This window comes from Tenrec ecaudatus, chromosome 4 (assembly GCF_050624435.1).
Source record: "Tenrec ecaudatus isolate mTenEca1 chromosome 4, mTenEca1.hap1, whole genome shotgun sequence".
Classification (NCBI taxonomy): domain Eukaryota; kingdom Metazoa; phylum Chordata; class Mammalia; order Afrosoricida; family Tenrecidae; genus Tenrec; species Tenrec ecaudatus.
In genome coordinates this window covers 65,375,637-65,393,016 of record NC_134533.1, presented here as the reverse complement: position 1 = coordinate 65,393,016, position 17,380 = coordinate 65,375,637, and the positions used below count along the sequence as shown (strand labels likewise).

Sequence of the window (17,380 nt, the reverse complement as noted above, 5' to 3'; positions counted from 1 at the left end):
CACTAAAGACAGTTACTTAATAAATGACATTCTGAAGACCTCATCATATAAACTTGCTGTTTTCATAGATCCTGAGGGATACAGAATCAATATCATTCCCCATTCAGCCTTAAAGTCTCAAAAGGTTTCCCTTACCGGTAGCTAACACCACACCCTCTCAGGAGCTAAATATTTCTCTCTGGTATGGTATACCATTATAGATGTAGTAAGAAGCAAGCAAAGAATTAATGACCCTTTATCCACATTTATTCCCAGAGGATTCCCTAAGGCTAAGCTTAGGTTTTCTGCGACATGCTTAAACCTATGAGCATCATCACTGGTTATAAAGTTTCTAGCCATGTTACTGGGCAGATTTTAGGTCCAGCAGCTTGAAGAGGCTCCTCATTTTGATCTCTAAGCATCTACATGCATGCTCAGGATTCTGTTCTTGGTGAGGACACAGAATCAAAATTTTAGAGAGGTAAAAATTTCTCTTTCATTTTCTCTGGGTGTGTTTCTCACATACACACGCACACACATAGGTTCACATACTCACCCCACCCCACACATGTGCATGTACATACATATGTATACAACTACACCACCACACATACTGTCCCCTAAAAACATGGCTTTGCCTGTTGTCACCCAGGAGTTGAAGACTTTACTGGCCATCAAACTAATTATTGGCGGCACCCTTGGACTGCAATTTCTAAAATTCATCTGAGGTAGAAATAGGCTTCTTGCCAGTCACTATTGTATGTGAGTGTTTGGAAGGGGGAGTAAGTTTTTGACTGAGGTTAAGATGAAAATAAAATAATATAGAAAGTATCCATCTGTTCCACACTATTTTCTTCCGGCTTTTCCCTCAAACCCTGGTGAATTTAAACAAAAAAACAATCAAAACAACTCACTGTCATCAAGTTCCCTCTGAGTCATAGTGACCCTATAGGACAGCATAGAAGTGCCCCTTGGGGTTTGCATTGTTGAAAATCTTTCTAGGAGCAGAGTCTCTTTCTTCTGCCTTGGAGGGACTGATGGGTTTGAAATGTTGATCTTAGAGTTAGCAGTCCAGTTCATCATTTAGAGATTGTGAATTGAGGTTTGCCTTCTCTAGCATCTCCACCTCCATAAATAACATGCACCATATAATATGATCCATAAAAAATAGCACCTCCATAAATAACATGAAGGGTCTGTGGTTAATGCAAAGGATCCCTGGGGTGCAGTAGGTTCTCATGGAAAGCTCATCCCAAGGTCAGCCATTCAAACCCACATTGCTCTGAAAGAGAAAGGTGAAGCGCTCTATGCCATCAACAATATGTACAGTCTCAGAAACCAGAGAGAGCAGTTCCACTCTGTCCTAGGAGGGTGCTATGAGTCAGAATCGACTCTTACCTCTCTCTGCTCTGATGCTGGTGTTGTCCCTTTTTTAAAGCGCCCAACAATGACTGGAACAACAGCCAACATACTTTCCCTATCTCCCCACTATTACTTGCCACTGTTTCCCTGGCTGATCATCCCAGAGGCTCCACACCAAATGCCAGGCAATCCTCCAGAAGTGCCCAATAATAAAAAATAATATTCTCAGGTCTCAGGGAGGTGGTAAGATTTTTTTGGAGGGTGGGGAGAAGACAAAAGAGAGCTGATATTAAAGAGTTCAAGAAGAAAAAAAAAGGATGAGGGTAGCAATTGCACAATTATGCTTGATCTAATGGAACTATTGATTGTAATAATATCTGTAAGAGCTCCTAATAAAATGATTTTAATAAATAAATAAATAGATAAATAAATAAATAACAAAGTATCCTCTGTGATCACAAAATATCTATATTAACATAGGGCTCTGAGCTAACATTGAACCTACTGATGATTTCTACTTCAGTCACTATGATTTTCAGAATTAAGCATTTCAGAACATATGTCAACATTATACTCATCAACTAAAATAAATAATATTTTCTTGCTATGTTCCATTTCTCAATTAACATTACATTCATCCATTTTCATAAGACGGATTCTTGGAAACTAATATTGTGCCCTGCCATTTAATTTAATATGCCATTATCTATGCAAAATATCATTTACTTAGGTCATTATAGCATTGTCTATCATCAAGATGTCTACAGACTCTTACCTACCCCTCCAATTCTCCATTGAGACCCTAATGGTGTCCTACTAAATGTTAGTAACAGGGTGCTCTCACGATGATGTTAGCAGAAGTAATTTGTAATTAGGTCAAGATATCTACACAGTATTTTATTTACAATCACGGAATGCCTATTTCAAAGCTCACAACACCCGTGGCTCCCATGTGTGTGCTGTGGTCATCTTCTAAGTCTCCACATTTCTTCTTTTCTGACTCACTGCTTTGGTCATTACATTCCTGAATATATTCATTTATTTATGGCCAAGCTTTATATAGTTGTTCCACCTACACTGCTACTTTGGGGTCATGAGAAAGGAAATCTGGGAGCAGGTTTTAAGAATGCTTAACTCTAGAAAATTTGAGTTTCAATCTTGCAATCTTCCAAACCATGCTATTGTTGTGTTGTTGCTGTTATTAGGTGCCTTTGAGTTGATTCTGACTCATAGCCACGCAATGTACAACAGACTGAAACACTGCCAAGTCCTGCTGCCAACCTCACAATTGTCTCTTATAGTTGAGCCTTTGTCACATACTTATACATGTTACATTATCACACACATACACACACGTATGCATGTATTTTGATTTGCAGTGTAAGGAGAAATCAGGAGTCTGGTGGTTCAAAGCTTGCATTTACAAGCAATCTCTCTACAACACCATTGCATTGTCCCTGTGGCTTTACCTCAATGAAATCCTGAACTAACTGAACACACAGAAATCAACCATCGTGTCCCTGCTAGAAGCATGTTTCCATGCTCTTCTGACCTAACAATGCTCACTGCTCCTCTTTGCTATGGTACTGTATTCTATGTGATACGACCTCATTTTTCACAATTGAATAAACACCATAGGTTGTCATGTGTATAAAAAGAAATGAAAAGAAAGAAAAAAAAATCCATTGACATCAAGTCCATTCTGACTCACAGTGACACGGTAGGACAGAGAACTCCTCCGCGGTGTTATTGATTGATCAGATTAGCTATATTATTAGATTGTGACTAGACATTTTCAGAGATCAAAATGTAAGCAAATAAATCAGCTTACTAAGAACCTGAAAAGTTTAATGGAAACTTGATTATCTGAATAATTTCATGTATAAAATGGGAGGTGGTGGCCAAAAAGGGTGACTAAGAACTTTGTAAGTGAAAGACTATATAGATACTGATAGGCATTGTATCAAAGTAAACTAACTCCTTTGGTTTGTTTTGACCTTTCAATTGCAATTCCAATATTGATAAATTAACATTGATACAAATTACAGGTTTATATGTGAGTTTCTAAATTGTTGTTGTTAGGCGCTGTCAACTAGCTCTGTCTCAAGGCAACCCTGCACACCACAGAACAAAACACTGCCAGGCCCTGGATCATCCTCACAATTGTTGTATTTGGGTCCACGGTTGCAGCCTCCGTGTCAGTCATTAAGTGTTTCCCTCTGTTTTGCTCCACTTTATAAGCACAATGTCCTTCTTTAGCCAATGGTCGCATACGATGAACTCTCAGCATCCTTGCCTCTAAAGAGCATTCTGGGTATACTTCTTCCATGACAGATCTGATACTTCTTTGGCAGTACACAATACTCTTGGCATTCTTCTCCAGTTCCATAAAACAAATTCATCTATTCATGTTCTTTAGTCTTCTTTAGTCAATGTTCAAATTTCACATGCATATGAAGTGATTGACAATACCATGACCTGGGTCAGGCACACTTCAATGTTCAAAGTGACATCCTTGCTCTTCAACTCTGAAAAGAGATCTTGTGTAGCATATTTCCCTGGTGCCATGGGTCATTTAATTTTTTTGACTGATGCTTCCAAGAGCATTGATTGTGCATATGCAAGATGACATCCTTGACAACTTTAATATTTTTTCCACTTATCATGATGTTACCTACTGTCCAGTGTGAGGATTTGGGTTTTCTTTACATTGAATGGAATTCCACATTGAAGAGTACAATCATTGATCTTTAGCAGCAAGTTCTTTAACTCCTCCTAACTTTCAACAAGCTTGGTTGTGGCATTGACTTTCTAAATTAATGAAACTAAAAGTGTACCCTGTTTTCCCAGGAATTAATGTCTAGAATAGCTTATTCTCATACATCTGGCATCTGATTCTCCAATGGAACTTGCTTAAAGTGAAGAAAACTTGAAGCATGTTCTGATGAATATCAAACACTGCAGGCTTCTAAAGAAAACAAATATCCTTACAATTGCATTAATAGACAACATGTAGCTAATTGGTGAAAATATCAAAATTGTCAAGGATTTTAATTTTGCTTGGAGCACAATAAGCACTCATGTAATCCACAGTGAAAAGATCAAAGGATGTATTGCATTGATCATATCTACTTGCTAAGACTTTTTGGAAGTGTTGAAAAGTAAGACATCACCTTGAGGACTATGGTGTGCCTGACCAAGCCATGGTATTTCAGTGGTGTCATATGCACGTGAAAGTTAGACCATGAATAAGAAGGATGAAGAAGAATTGAAGTATTGGAAAGTAACTTGGCCTGCTAGGGGAATAAACAAATACATCTTGGAAGAAGTACAGCCAGAATACTCCTAAGGATGAGGATTATTAGACTTTGGATGTGTTTTCCATATATTTATCAGATCTATGCTTCCAGTTAAGTACATCAAACCAATGATGTACTCTAACACTGCTAATATGTAGCAATTATAACATGCACAGTTACATGTCATCACGTGAGAGCAATCCCTGGAAAAGGGTGTCATAGTAGGTGAAGCAGAGGGTTAGTTAAAAAAAAAAAAAGACGAAGACCTTCACATTGCATGGAGACCTTCAACGTGACTGCAAGAGTGGACACAAACATAACATTTATGGGGACGGAGCCTGACCAGTCCGATTTCGTTCTGTTGTACTAGGGTCACAGATTTGGAATAGACTAAAGGTATCTAAATCCAAGAAGGTGATTTGCCTGATCGCTTGATCACCTCACCAAGATTCAATCCTTTTTTCACAAAATGTGTTTCAGCAGTTCAGATTTACAATGTTTTACTTTAAAAGTTATGCAAATTCATTTTGGATGGAGAGCAGACCCAGATCAGAAGCAATACATAGTGCCTTTCAATGAGAGAGGAACAGGCTTATCCGTGGGCCATAAATAAAGAAACCTGCAAGGAGAAGAAAAGTGAACCGAAAGCTATTGCTTTTAATGTCCTTCACATACTAGACACTGATTTTAGATCAAGCTCCTTCTAACATGACTCATTCTACAGAGCATGCTCCAAGGTGAGCAGAAACTGGAATGTAATAATTTAGCGCTAATAATATTCTCTCTCCTGAAAAAATGCTAAAAAATCAAGTTTTATAGCATTAGTAGTGATCAAAGAACGTAATGATCACAGAATCACACTAATTTCTAACACAATCACTCTGCACAAAGAAATATCACACTGGAAGTTAGGAATCTGAGACTTAGGTAAATTACATAAAATATCAAAAATGAGAGTAGCAGAGCTGGGAACCCCTAAGTTTCAAGTTTTATTCACTGGCCACAAAACTAGTTTGCCTTACAAAAAAGAGTAAATAAGCAAAGGTTAGGAAACATTTTTTACAATGTCAAAAATTTCTTTGTCTTCCCAAGCATTCATGGAATATACTATTAAATAACCAGTCTGTTGTAAGCAACTTTGTTGGATGTCTGTATTTCAACATGTCATAAGAATCAGACTTATTGAAATACATCTCATATACTTGATACAATTGATGTATGAAATGTTATAAGAGCTGTAAGAGCCACAATAAAATGATTTTTTTAAATAAAGAAAGTAAAATATGTCACACAGACAGGACTATTGGTTGTAGACACTAAATATTAAAAAGATTCGCTTGGTGTGCTATAATTACTACAAATTGTTAATGTAAGGGTGCATAATTGATTTTATGCACTTAAATCGAAGCATATTTCTGATAAATAGATTTATAAAATGCATTCATATGAAGTAGCATTCTACCTGAGACTTCTTCCCCTAAGATTTGGCTTTTATGTAATTATTCACTTTCATTTCCTAAGTATTACATTCTACTCATTTAGCTGATATGAGATGCTTTAACCGTGAGACTCACCTTATCCCCCCAGAGGCAATGCTAACTCAGTTCAAGGATCACTGCATGTGACACACTGAGTAAAATCATTTTCTCTTTGAGATAAAGAAAGCTAGGGTTCCCGAAGTCCCTGGGGCCATGGAGAAGGCTGGAGTGCACGCATAAATGCTCCTTTCTGAGAGCCAGAGGGTGGATGATACAGGCCAGGAAGATTCTTCCCCGACTGAGAACACTGTTTGATTGAGTAAGTCTTTGTCTTAGGAAGATAAAGTCAGCACACCACCAATATAACCCTGGCCACCTGGCTAGCGAACACATTGAGATGGGATTTTAGCTTAGTTTGCAGCTGGAAAAGCTATAGAGTTGAAGTGTGAGGACCAGTTTAAGAAAAAAACAAAACAAACAGGGGCAAATGTTTTGAGAATGATGAGGGTAATGAATGTACAAACGTGCTTTACACAATTGATGTATGATTGGGTTGTGATAAGAGTTGTATGAGCCCCCAATAAAATTGTTAAAACAAAAACGGAAAAGCACTTGACAGAGGAATGGCATAGAACTTGAACTATCTACTCCAAGGTTAAATCCATACATCTGTGCTCTCTGGGAAGGATGAGAAACAGGGCATTGAGGAAGAGATTTCTGAAGCAGCTTTAGTTCCGTCGTTAGGAGTACATGAGGGCGACCAGCGATGTGGAAATGAAAGGAATTCCCAGACTGTTCCTTCAGCATCATTACTTTCACGTTTTGTTAGTATTTTACTGTTTCTCTCATTTCCAGAAGGCCTTATTCCTCTTCCTCCTGCTCATTCCCTCATTTCTCTTTGCTTCCTTTGTCTTCCCTATGCTCAGACCAATCTCTTCTGTTTTCATTTGTTTATGGTGTTTTTCATCTTCTTGCACCCTGTGTTTCCTAGACATTTAAGCACCGTTTTCTTCACTCTTTCAACAATTTATACTGTTACCTTCCATTTAGTTAGTCTACACTCATTCCATTGTGCACACCCTTAGTGGAACACACTGATTTAATCATTTTCCACTCGGTGACTTTATATCTCTCCTTACCGCCTCTCTTGCCTCTAGGCCTTACTAAATAGTCTGTATATGACTCAATTATTAATAGAAATTTCTATGTATCTGTTTTTAGAAACTTGAAAAGTTTTGCAGCATCCTTTTTCTTTTTTAATCTTAAACTTTCATCTTAAATATCTTAGACAATATTTATCCTTTTTCCCTTAAACTTTCAATATTTTTGGTCTTATTTTTTTCCATTTCCATTTTCATTCTGGACAGAGTCTCCTAGTCTCCTTCCAGTTTCTTACATCGCTTCTTAACTGTCTCTAATTTGTTAAATCCATCCATGAAATCATTATTAATAATACTGCATTTTTAAAGATATCTAGTTCTTTGTTAAGCCATGTTTATTACATTTCTCAGTTCCTAGTGACCTCAACAAAAAATTAACGCAGATTTATTACATTAAGACAAAAATGTTGCAGTGAACAAATCAAATCAAATTATTGCTCTTAACAAAGTTTTTGTGTTATCTATTTATCTATTGCAGAATCATTTTAAAAAACAATTTCATGGTTGGATCATATAGTTAACTAACTCAACTCATCAGCTGTGCCAAAGTGTATTGTGAAATCTATATTCTAAATTTTCTATTTTAAGTCTTCTATTTTTTAATTTTGAGAGATATGGCTAATTTTTAAGATATATTTATTCCTTCCTTATATTTCCAAGTTTATTTTTAATTTCTTAAAACTCAGTAAGAAAATTTGCTCAAAAATTTTGCTCAATATTTGTTATCAACTCTGTGTCTCAAGTTTTCATAGATTAGATCCTACTATTATATTTAGTATTTTTGAATTCTTATTCTTTTTTATTGCAAACAACTCAATTTTTCTATATGCTAAAATTCCTTTAGGATAAAAGTTACTTTTTCAGGGAAGAATTTTGGCTTGATTGTGGTGTTTTCTAAGGGCATTTCCAGTGCACGATAATTTTTTTTTGAGTCAAGCAGTGGTGGAACCAGGGTACAAAGTCACATGGAACCAGTATTTGATTGAAGGATTTATGAAAGAAAGATTCCACCACTATAAAAAGTTGTAGAATACTTTGTTTTCTATGATGTTGTATGAGTACAGAGGAGGGAAGTGTAATAACTAATTTCTTTCTAGTGCACATTTGCACTAGCAATATAATATCCTGGAATCTTCTCCATATGAGGTTATTAATTGTCTGGTGCATTCCCTCATTCTCTCCTTGTAGGAGCCATGGACTTTATCTTCTGCCTGTGTTTTCCATCGAGTAATGAAACTAATGTTTCCATTTGTGTAATGTCACAAATGCCCTCGAGTGACAAGCCATCTTCAGAGATGAAATTGATTCTCTATATTTTATTTATTCCTTGGCTTGATAGCCTTCCTTTTCTTGCCTACACATGGATTCACTCAAGATATTCAAATATAGCAATAGATACAGGAATGTGTAGCTATAGATCTAAATACAGATACAAATGCAACCATAGATAAGTTTTATTCTTTTTCATTAGGAGATTTGCTCTATATACTCAGTCCAACCCACTTCTGGATATGATATGCTACTGCCTTTAAACTTGATAATGAATGCCACGCAGTCTTTAGATAACATTTCAGAACTTAAACTGGAACATTTTCTTAGCCTTAGTCTCTTTGATTTCACCAGTTTTCTTGATAGCATTTCATGCTCAAATAATTTTTGGTTTCTTAAATGTTAATTAAACCAGCAAATGAACTCAAAAGATAAAGTCACAGAATTTATGTGGCAAATGGAGCATCGATGGAAAAAAGATAAGAAACATCATTTCACTCACCCTTTCTTTTACATGTAGTCAACCAATACTGATTAGCATCCGTTTATGTGACAGAAAATATACTATGAACAAAAAACATGAAATGAACAAGGCGGGTTTTGCCATTACTCTCATAGGTTAAGTATCTGAGGCTGACCCCCACAAAAAAGAGCTTTTTCCCCCCAAATTATGTACTTAATTCTTTTTTAACAAAAAAGCCTTATCACTTTCCAAGTACTCTCCATTACACTTAATGCATTTGTCAAATCTGCAATTCCATTCTTGGAAACATGTTTCAAATTCATCTGTTTGGATGACTGACAACACCTGCCTTGTTTTTTTCTTCACGTCTTCTACATTGTCAAATCGCTGTCCTTTCATGTCCCTCTACATTTTCAGAAACAAAAAGAAGTCGCATAGAGTGAGGTCAGGTAAGTAAGGCGCATGGAGCAAGAGAGGCATGCTGGTTTTTTGGGTTTTTTTTTTTTTTTAACCAAAACATGGCACCCTGAGATGGCGGCATGAGCGGGTACATTGCTGTGGTGGCAAAACCAGTCCACCAATTTTCCACAAATCAGGCCCTTTTCTTCCCCACACTGTTATAGTATCTTTTCAGAACCTCTAAATAGAAAGCTTGATTAACAATCTGACCTGGTGGAACGAATTCCAAATGCATGATGAGTCAACATTTGTGTCTGTTTTGGAAGTTGATGGACATCCAGAACAAGGTTTGTCATCAATCAACATTTCACCTTTTTTGAAATGAGAAAACCATGCATAAGCTTGAGTTTTCCCCATATTGCTGTCCTTGTAAACTGTGTTCAACATCCCATCTGTTTCTGTGGCATTTTTCCTGAGAGGAAACAAAATTTCACAGCCACATGCTGTTGTCAAATAGGCCTTCATAAAAAATGAAGTTAGAGTAAAACAGTTTTTATGAAAAATTTACTGTGACCAGGGTGAGCCTTCCTGGGTAACACTCCTGGGTGCATGAATTCAGAGCAAGTTGTTAGATGCTTGCCTCGTGGGAAAAAATGCATTCCAAGAAAATAGTATCTGTGATAGAATTAACCCCCCTCTTTCTTCTTCAACCTCTCAGAGACATCTACTTCACCAAAGCCACTACCAATGCTGCCTTATAGCAACAACTCCATCTCGGTTGAATTATCTGGTTTCTTCCTGAACTGTTTTGTCAGATCTCCCAACTGGCAGCACTGGCTGTCCCTGCCCCTCAGCTTCCTCTTCCTCCTGGCCATGGGAGCCAATGCTACACTCTTGATTACCATATGGTTGGAAACCTCGCTGCATGAGCCTCTGTACTACTTGCTCAGCCTCCTCTCCTTGTTGGATATTGTGCTCTGCCTTACTGTTATCCCTAAAGTCTTGGTCATCTTCTGGTTTGACCTCAGGCTTATTAGTTTCACGGCTTGCTTCCTCCAAATGTTTATTATGAACAACTTCTTGCCCATGGAATCATGCACCTTCTTAGCCATGGCCTATGACCGCTATGTGGCCATCTGCAAACCTCTTCGTTACCAATCCATCATCACTGATCAATTTGTGGCAAAAGCTGTTGTCTTCATCTTGACTCGGAATACAGTTCTCACTGCACCTATCCCCATCCTCTCTGCGCGGCTCCATTATTGTGGGAAAAATAGCATTGAAAACTGTATCTGTGCCAACCTTTCTGTGTCCAAGCTCTCCTGTGATAATGTCACTCTTAACCGAGTCTACCAGTTAATTATAGCCTGGACTCTGATAGGTTCAGACCTCACCCTCATCTTTCTCTCTTACACGTTCATCCTGCGAGCCGTCCTTAGACTCAAGGCAAAGGGGGCAGCTGTCAAGGCTCTGAGCACATGTGGCTCCCACTTTATTCTGATCCTCTTCTTCAGCACCATCCTGCTGGTCTTCGTGTTCACCCATATGGCTACGAAAAAGGTTTCCCCGGAGATTCCGATCCTACTTAATGTCCTACACCATGTAATTCCTGCCGCACTGAACCCCATTGTCTATGGCGTAAGAACTCAAGAGATTAAGCAGGGGATTTGGAAATTACTGAAGAGAAATGGGTGACAACAGAAAGCAATTATTTTCTTGCTTTGCTCCTCTGGGTTGGGTATGCTCAAAATCACAACTGGGATCAAATATTTAAGGAGAAAAATACAATTCTAATCTCTCTGACATGCCTGACGTGAACTATAAGACCTACCCCCTCATATCCCAAGGTCCATCTTACTGCTTGCCATCTCATGGTTCCCTTGCAGGGACTAAATTTATGCATGTATAATCTCTTACCTTGCTACCCCATCCAGAAGCTGTAATTTTTTATAAACCAAGTATCAAATCTTATTGTCTGCACCTGAGTTAGTTCTAAGTGGGATCAAGGAATATTGAAGGCCAATATTTGGTTTACCAAAAAAAATCAACAATCAATATTTAATGCTTATACTAATGAGTAGTTAAATTTTTCTATACGTGAGATGGAGTAAAATGTGTTCCTATAGGTCTCCTAGCCACGCCTCTATAATGCCTACCAGATAATTGGGCGGAGCTATGCAAAAAAAGGATGTGTGTAAAATGAATAGAGGGTATTCATCAGTTTTAGTTGCCACTACTCTGGCTATAGAGATGACCCATCTCAGCAAGAGGAGAGGGAAACACCAAGGCCATTAGAAGAAGAGACGGCTTGAGCTCGCAGTCTGAAGTGGTTGTCTAAATGGATAGAGACTGAGACCAGAGAGGTATCAGAGACTGTGACATAAAGATTGTGGAAGAGAGCCAAGAGTGAGGCCAAGATTGGAGACTGAGGCAAAGAAGCGATGAAACTGACCAGAGGAGCACGGCTAGCTCTACAGAACTGTGAGGCAGAGTGACTGGTGAGTTTCTTGGTGCACAGAGAATGAGGACAATAGGCCACATGGCTAAGAAGCCGAGGACTAGAGAGAGACTTGCCTGATGACTTGGGAGAGGTGTTGCTGTGTACCAATGACTGTACTCTTACTGTTTACTGATCTTTATTTGTGGTGATCTGTTAACTCCCCTAATAAAACCTCTTAATTTTGATAATTGTCTATGAGTTCTGTGTAGATATTGCAATGAATTATAGAACCCAGCATAGATGCACAGCAATAGTTCTCAACCTATGGGTCACGACCCCTTTGGGGCTCAAATGACCCTTTTACAAGAGTCATCCAATTCATAACAGTAGCAAAATTACAGTTATGAAGTAGCAACAAAAATAATTTTATGGTTGGGAGGAATCACCACAACATAAGGAACTGTATTAAATGTGGGGAGGAGATGAACCAGGCAAGGTTCAGTGTAGCAATGATGAAACATATAACTTTCCTCTAGTTCTTAAATACTTCCTCTCCCCCCACCTACACACCCCCGCCCCCATACACACACACTATCATGATCCCAATTCCACCTTGCAAATCTGGCTGGACCAGAGGATGTACACTGGTACAGATAGCAACTGGAAACACAGGGAATCCAGGACAGATGACTCCTCCAGAACCAGTGATGAGAGTGGTGATGCCGGGAGGGTGGAGAGAATGTGGGGTAGAAAGGGGGAACTGATTAAAGGAATCTACATATAACCTCCTCCATGGGGGGAGGGACAGCAGAGAAGAGGGCAAGAGGAGACGTCAGACAGTGTAATATATAACAAAATAATAATAATATATGAATGATGAAGGGTTCATGAGGTAGGGGGGAGTGGGGAGGGAGGTGGGTAGTGAGCAGCAGATATTAAGGGCTCAAGTAGAAGGCAAATGTTTTGAGACTGATGATGACAACAAATGTACATATGTTCTTGACACAATGGATGTATGTATGGATTGTGATAAGAATTGTATGAGCCCCCAATAAAATGATTTTTTTAAAAAGAACTGTATTAAAGTGTCTCGGCATAAGGAGGTTGAAAAGCACTGATGGAGAGTATCATGGGAGGAATGGGGGGTTTCAGAATAGTTAAAGAAGAATGGAACATGGAGACATGTCTGACCCTTGCCTCATGACCATAGGGAAGCCCGAGGGCAGTTATGGCCATCCATACTGCTTTTGCAATACTGTACTCATTTGTTTTTCTATTGTAGCCTGTTTATTGCTTCATTGACTTGACAACCTAGTAACAGACTTCTCTGAACTAAATGATTCTTACTGTATCAAAGATATGCCTCTATATTAGCAAAACATAGACTTTTAAATAAATATCATGTGTAAACAATGCATACTGCCTCTGTTCTCTTTATTGTTTAAAAGCCCCCATCTATTTCCCAATTTAAAATATTGGATGCAAAAGGTAGCGAGATCACAAATAAGAGTAGAGTTAAGCACTGGGCCACTAACTACAAGGTTAGCTACTGTACAATTAAAATCAAGTTTCAGAATCTCTTCGGACATCCACTTTGATTATTTTTCTTTCTTTCTTTTCTTTTGAGACCCTCTAAGAAATAATAAAAACTAGAGGAGAAATAAATAAATAAGAAAATTTAAACAGACAATAGAAAAATCAAAATTAGAAGTTGATTCTTTGAAAGGATTAGCAAAAGTGGTAAACCACTGAAAACCTAACAAAGGAATAGAATGAGAAAAATAATTCTAGAAACACTTATCCTAAAATTATGCAGTCTCATAAAATAGAAATCTTTAACAGACTTATAACACAAGAAGAAATAGATCTGGTTATTTTAAATTCCCAACACCAAAAAAGTTTGTAATGAGATGTTGGAAAATTCTACTAACCATTTAGAAAACAGTTAATAACAATCCTGCATGAATAATTTCAGAATATAAGAAGGGGTAAAGGGGGAACCCATCACAAGGATGGATAGATAGCCCACCCCCCAGCTAGAAGAACAACAGAAATGTGGGTGAAGGGACACAACAGACAATGTAAGACATGAAATAACAACAATAATAATTAATCAAGGATTCACCGGGGTAGAAGGGAAGGGGAAGGGGGGGGAGAAAAGAGGAGCTGATACCAAGAACTCAAGTAGAAAGAAAATGTTCTGGAAATGTTGATGGCAACATATGTACAAGTGTGCTTAATACAATTGAATGATGGATTGTCATAGGATTATAAGTGCCCCTCAATAAATAATTAATAATAAAAGAATGTAGAAAAGGATACTATATTACCAAACTCATTTTATGATGGATATATAGCTCTAATACCTAAGCTTGTCAAAGACATCATCAAAATTTAAAACTATACATTAATATCCTTTATGAATATAGACACCAAAACTTTTAATTAAATTTTAGCTAACCGAATTCAACAAAACATTTTAATAATACATTATATCAGGTGGATTCATACTCTATATTCAGGGATGTTTGATATTAGAAAAATGATCTTTTTATTCACCTATAAACTAAAGAATTATGAAGAAGAAATAAGAGCATTTACAAACCAGGAAAAACTAAAGTAATATATAAATCATGATGACCTTTACAAAACATATCCAAAGCAATTCTATACACAGAATATCTATAACAAAAAGAGACAGCAATTTTAAAATACTAGTAAAGAAATTACTGTAGTGAAAACAATCATCTTGAACAGTATTCAAACTGAAACTGGAGCAAATAAAGTAGAACAGTGAATCATCTAGTAAGGTAAAATAAACAAACAAGTAAATTAGAGCAGAAAGAACAGAGCAGATAATAAATATTCAAATGGGAAGATATCAATCGTTTGACAAAATACAACAATTTTCAAATTGGAGAGAAAATCACAAAAAACAAACAACTTGAAAAGAAAAAAAATTAAACTTCAACAAGACCTACAAGATGAAAACCATATAATGTTATATAATTAGGAGCTCATACAACTCTTATCACAATCCATACGTATACATGCATCATTTGTATAAAGCACATCTGTACATCCTTTGCCCTAATCATTTTCAAAGCATATGCTCTCCACTTAAGCCCTTTGCATCGGGTCCTCTTTTTCCCTCTCCCTCTCCGCTCCCCTCTCCCTCATGAGCCCTTGATAATTTATAAATTATTATTTTGTCATATTTTGCCCTATTTGGCGTCTCCCTTCACCCGCTTCTCAACTGTCCATCCCCCAGGGAGGAGGTCACATGTAGATCCTTGTAATCAGTTCCCCCTTTCCAATCTACTCACCCTCTACTCTCCCAGTATCACCCCTCACACCCCTGGTCCTGAAGGTATCATCCACCCTGGATTCCCTGTGCCTCCAGCTCCTGTATGCACCAGAGTACAACCTCTGCTCTATCCAGACTTGCAAGGTAGAATTCGGATCATGGTAGTGTGTGTGTGGGGGGGGGTAGAAGCATTTTAGGAACTGAGGGGAAGCTGTAGTCTTCATCAGTGATACGTCGCACCCTGACGGAGTCATCTCCTCCCCTAGAACCCTCTGTGAGGGGATCTCCAGTGGCCAACAAATGGGTTTTGGGTCTCCACTCTGCACTTCCCCCTTCATTCACTATGGTAAGGTTTTTGTGAATTTTTTTATGATGCCTTATACCTGATCCCTTTGACACCTAGTGATCATACAGGCTGCTTTGCTTCTTTCATGTGGGCATTGTTGCTTCTGAGCTAAATGGTCGCTTGTTCACCTTCAAGCCTTTAAGACCCCAGACACTATCTCTTTTGATAGCCGGGCACCATCAGCTTTCTTCGCCACATTTGCTTATTCACCCATTTGTCCTCAGCAATCGTATCATGGAGGTGTGCACCCAATGATATGATTTTTTTGTTCTTTGATGCCTGATAACTGATCCCTTCGGAACCACGTGATCACACAGGCCTGGGTGTTCTTCCATGTGGGCTTTGTTGCTTCTGAGCTAGATGGCCGCTTGTTTATCTTCAAGCCTTTAAGACCCCAGACGTTATCACTTGTGATAGCCGGACACCATCAGCTTCCTTCACCACATTTACTTGTCCACTTGCTTTGGCTTCAGCAGTTGTGTCGGGAGGGTGAGCATAATAGAATGCCAATTTAATAGAAGAAAGTATACATGCATTGAGTGAGAGCTTGAGTAGAGGCCCAAGGTCATTCCGCCACCTTAATACTAAACCTATAAATATAGACACATAGATATATTTCCCCATCCTCATACATATATTTGCATGTACATGTCTTTGTCTAGACCTCTATAAATGCCCTTTGCCTCCTAACTCTTTCCTCTATTTCCCTTGACTTTCCTCCTGCCCCCCTATCATGCTCCATCCCCACCTGGGTTATAGCCATACCTCTTCTTTACGTTACATTACCCTTGATCATTCCATACCAGGCCTGCCACTCCCCCCTCACCATCAATTTGTCGCCCAATGAATTAGAACAGAGAACACAGGAATAAAACTAAGCACCCAGAAATAATTTTTTTCAATTGAAGTGGATTTTCATTTTTACAATTGAAAGTTCTTGACATCAGTGTTTTTGTCCTCATGTGGCATTAGTGGTACCAATTCTCTGAATTATTACAGAATTGAGCTATCTTCTCTTTTTTGAGAAAAAAAAAAGATGTATCTTACTCATTCCTATATATCCCTTCTCTTCCCAAACAGTTCTGTTGTTCAATCCCATCTGGTAGGGCTAGAAATCATCAATGCTATCAACTCCCATCCTTCTCCCTCCCCTTTCACTTCCATTACTCCTTTCATTATGTCTGAGGGTCATCTATCTTGATTACTGTGGTAGTTACATAATCTGTTGTCAATTTGAGTCTGAAAAGTGAAGTGATGGAGTTTAGCCTGTCAATCAGGTCACAGCTTGCTGACCTCATTTGGAGGTGCTAAGGAGATAAACAACACCTTGGAAGCAGGACACACTTTCATTCCCTTCGAGAAATTACTGACAAGTCTGATGGAGCTAAGCTGCAGAAGCCACATAGAAACCTCTGTCAACACTGAGATGCTTCTACTGCAAGCAGATCCACAAGACTTTCCCACACATTGGCCTGTGATCTTCCTGCATTTGAGGTCATTGCATGTGTTTCATGGGTCTGCAGAGGATTTTATAGATTGGTATTGGACATGTGGGCTAATATCGGACTTATGGACATGATCTGGGCTGGGCTGGGACACTTTCTGAATATTCAATTGCTTTTGTATATAAAGCTCTTTCCTATACACATATGAGTGTCTCTATGAATGTATTTATCAAGTCTACCCAGACTAACACAACTATCATGTACTGAGTAATCTTAAATGTACAAATGAACATACGCATGTCTAACATGACCAATGAGATATATCACATACAGACCATAAGAATAAGGGGAGGAAATCACAAAGCACTAGAAGATAGTTATGTGGTTCATACCTTCCCCTGGATTTAGTGTCCATTCCAAGAAGCCCTTCTAA

At 38.2% G+C, this 17,380-nt stretch overlaps 1 protein-coding gene across 1 annotated transcript; it reads left to right on the top strand.

The window, feature by feature from the left end:
• Positions 1–10,156: 10,156 nt before the first annotated feature.
• Positions 10,157–11,104, top strand: LOC142445858 (olfactory receptor 56A3-like). The gene has a single exon (XM_075547735.1). The coding sequence runs from the start codon at positions 10,157–10,159 to the stop codon at positions 11,102–11,104; it is 948 nt and encodes a 315-aa protein (XP_075403850.1).
• The last annotated feature ends 6,276 nt before the right edge of the window (positions 11,105–17,380 follow it).

Excerpts from the sequence above, each read along its gene's own strand:
- LOC142445858 (XM_075547735.1), top strand. The coding sequence starts at position 10,157 with ATGCTGCCTTATAGCAACAACTCCATCTCGGTTGAATTATCTGGTTTC.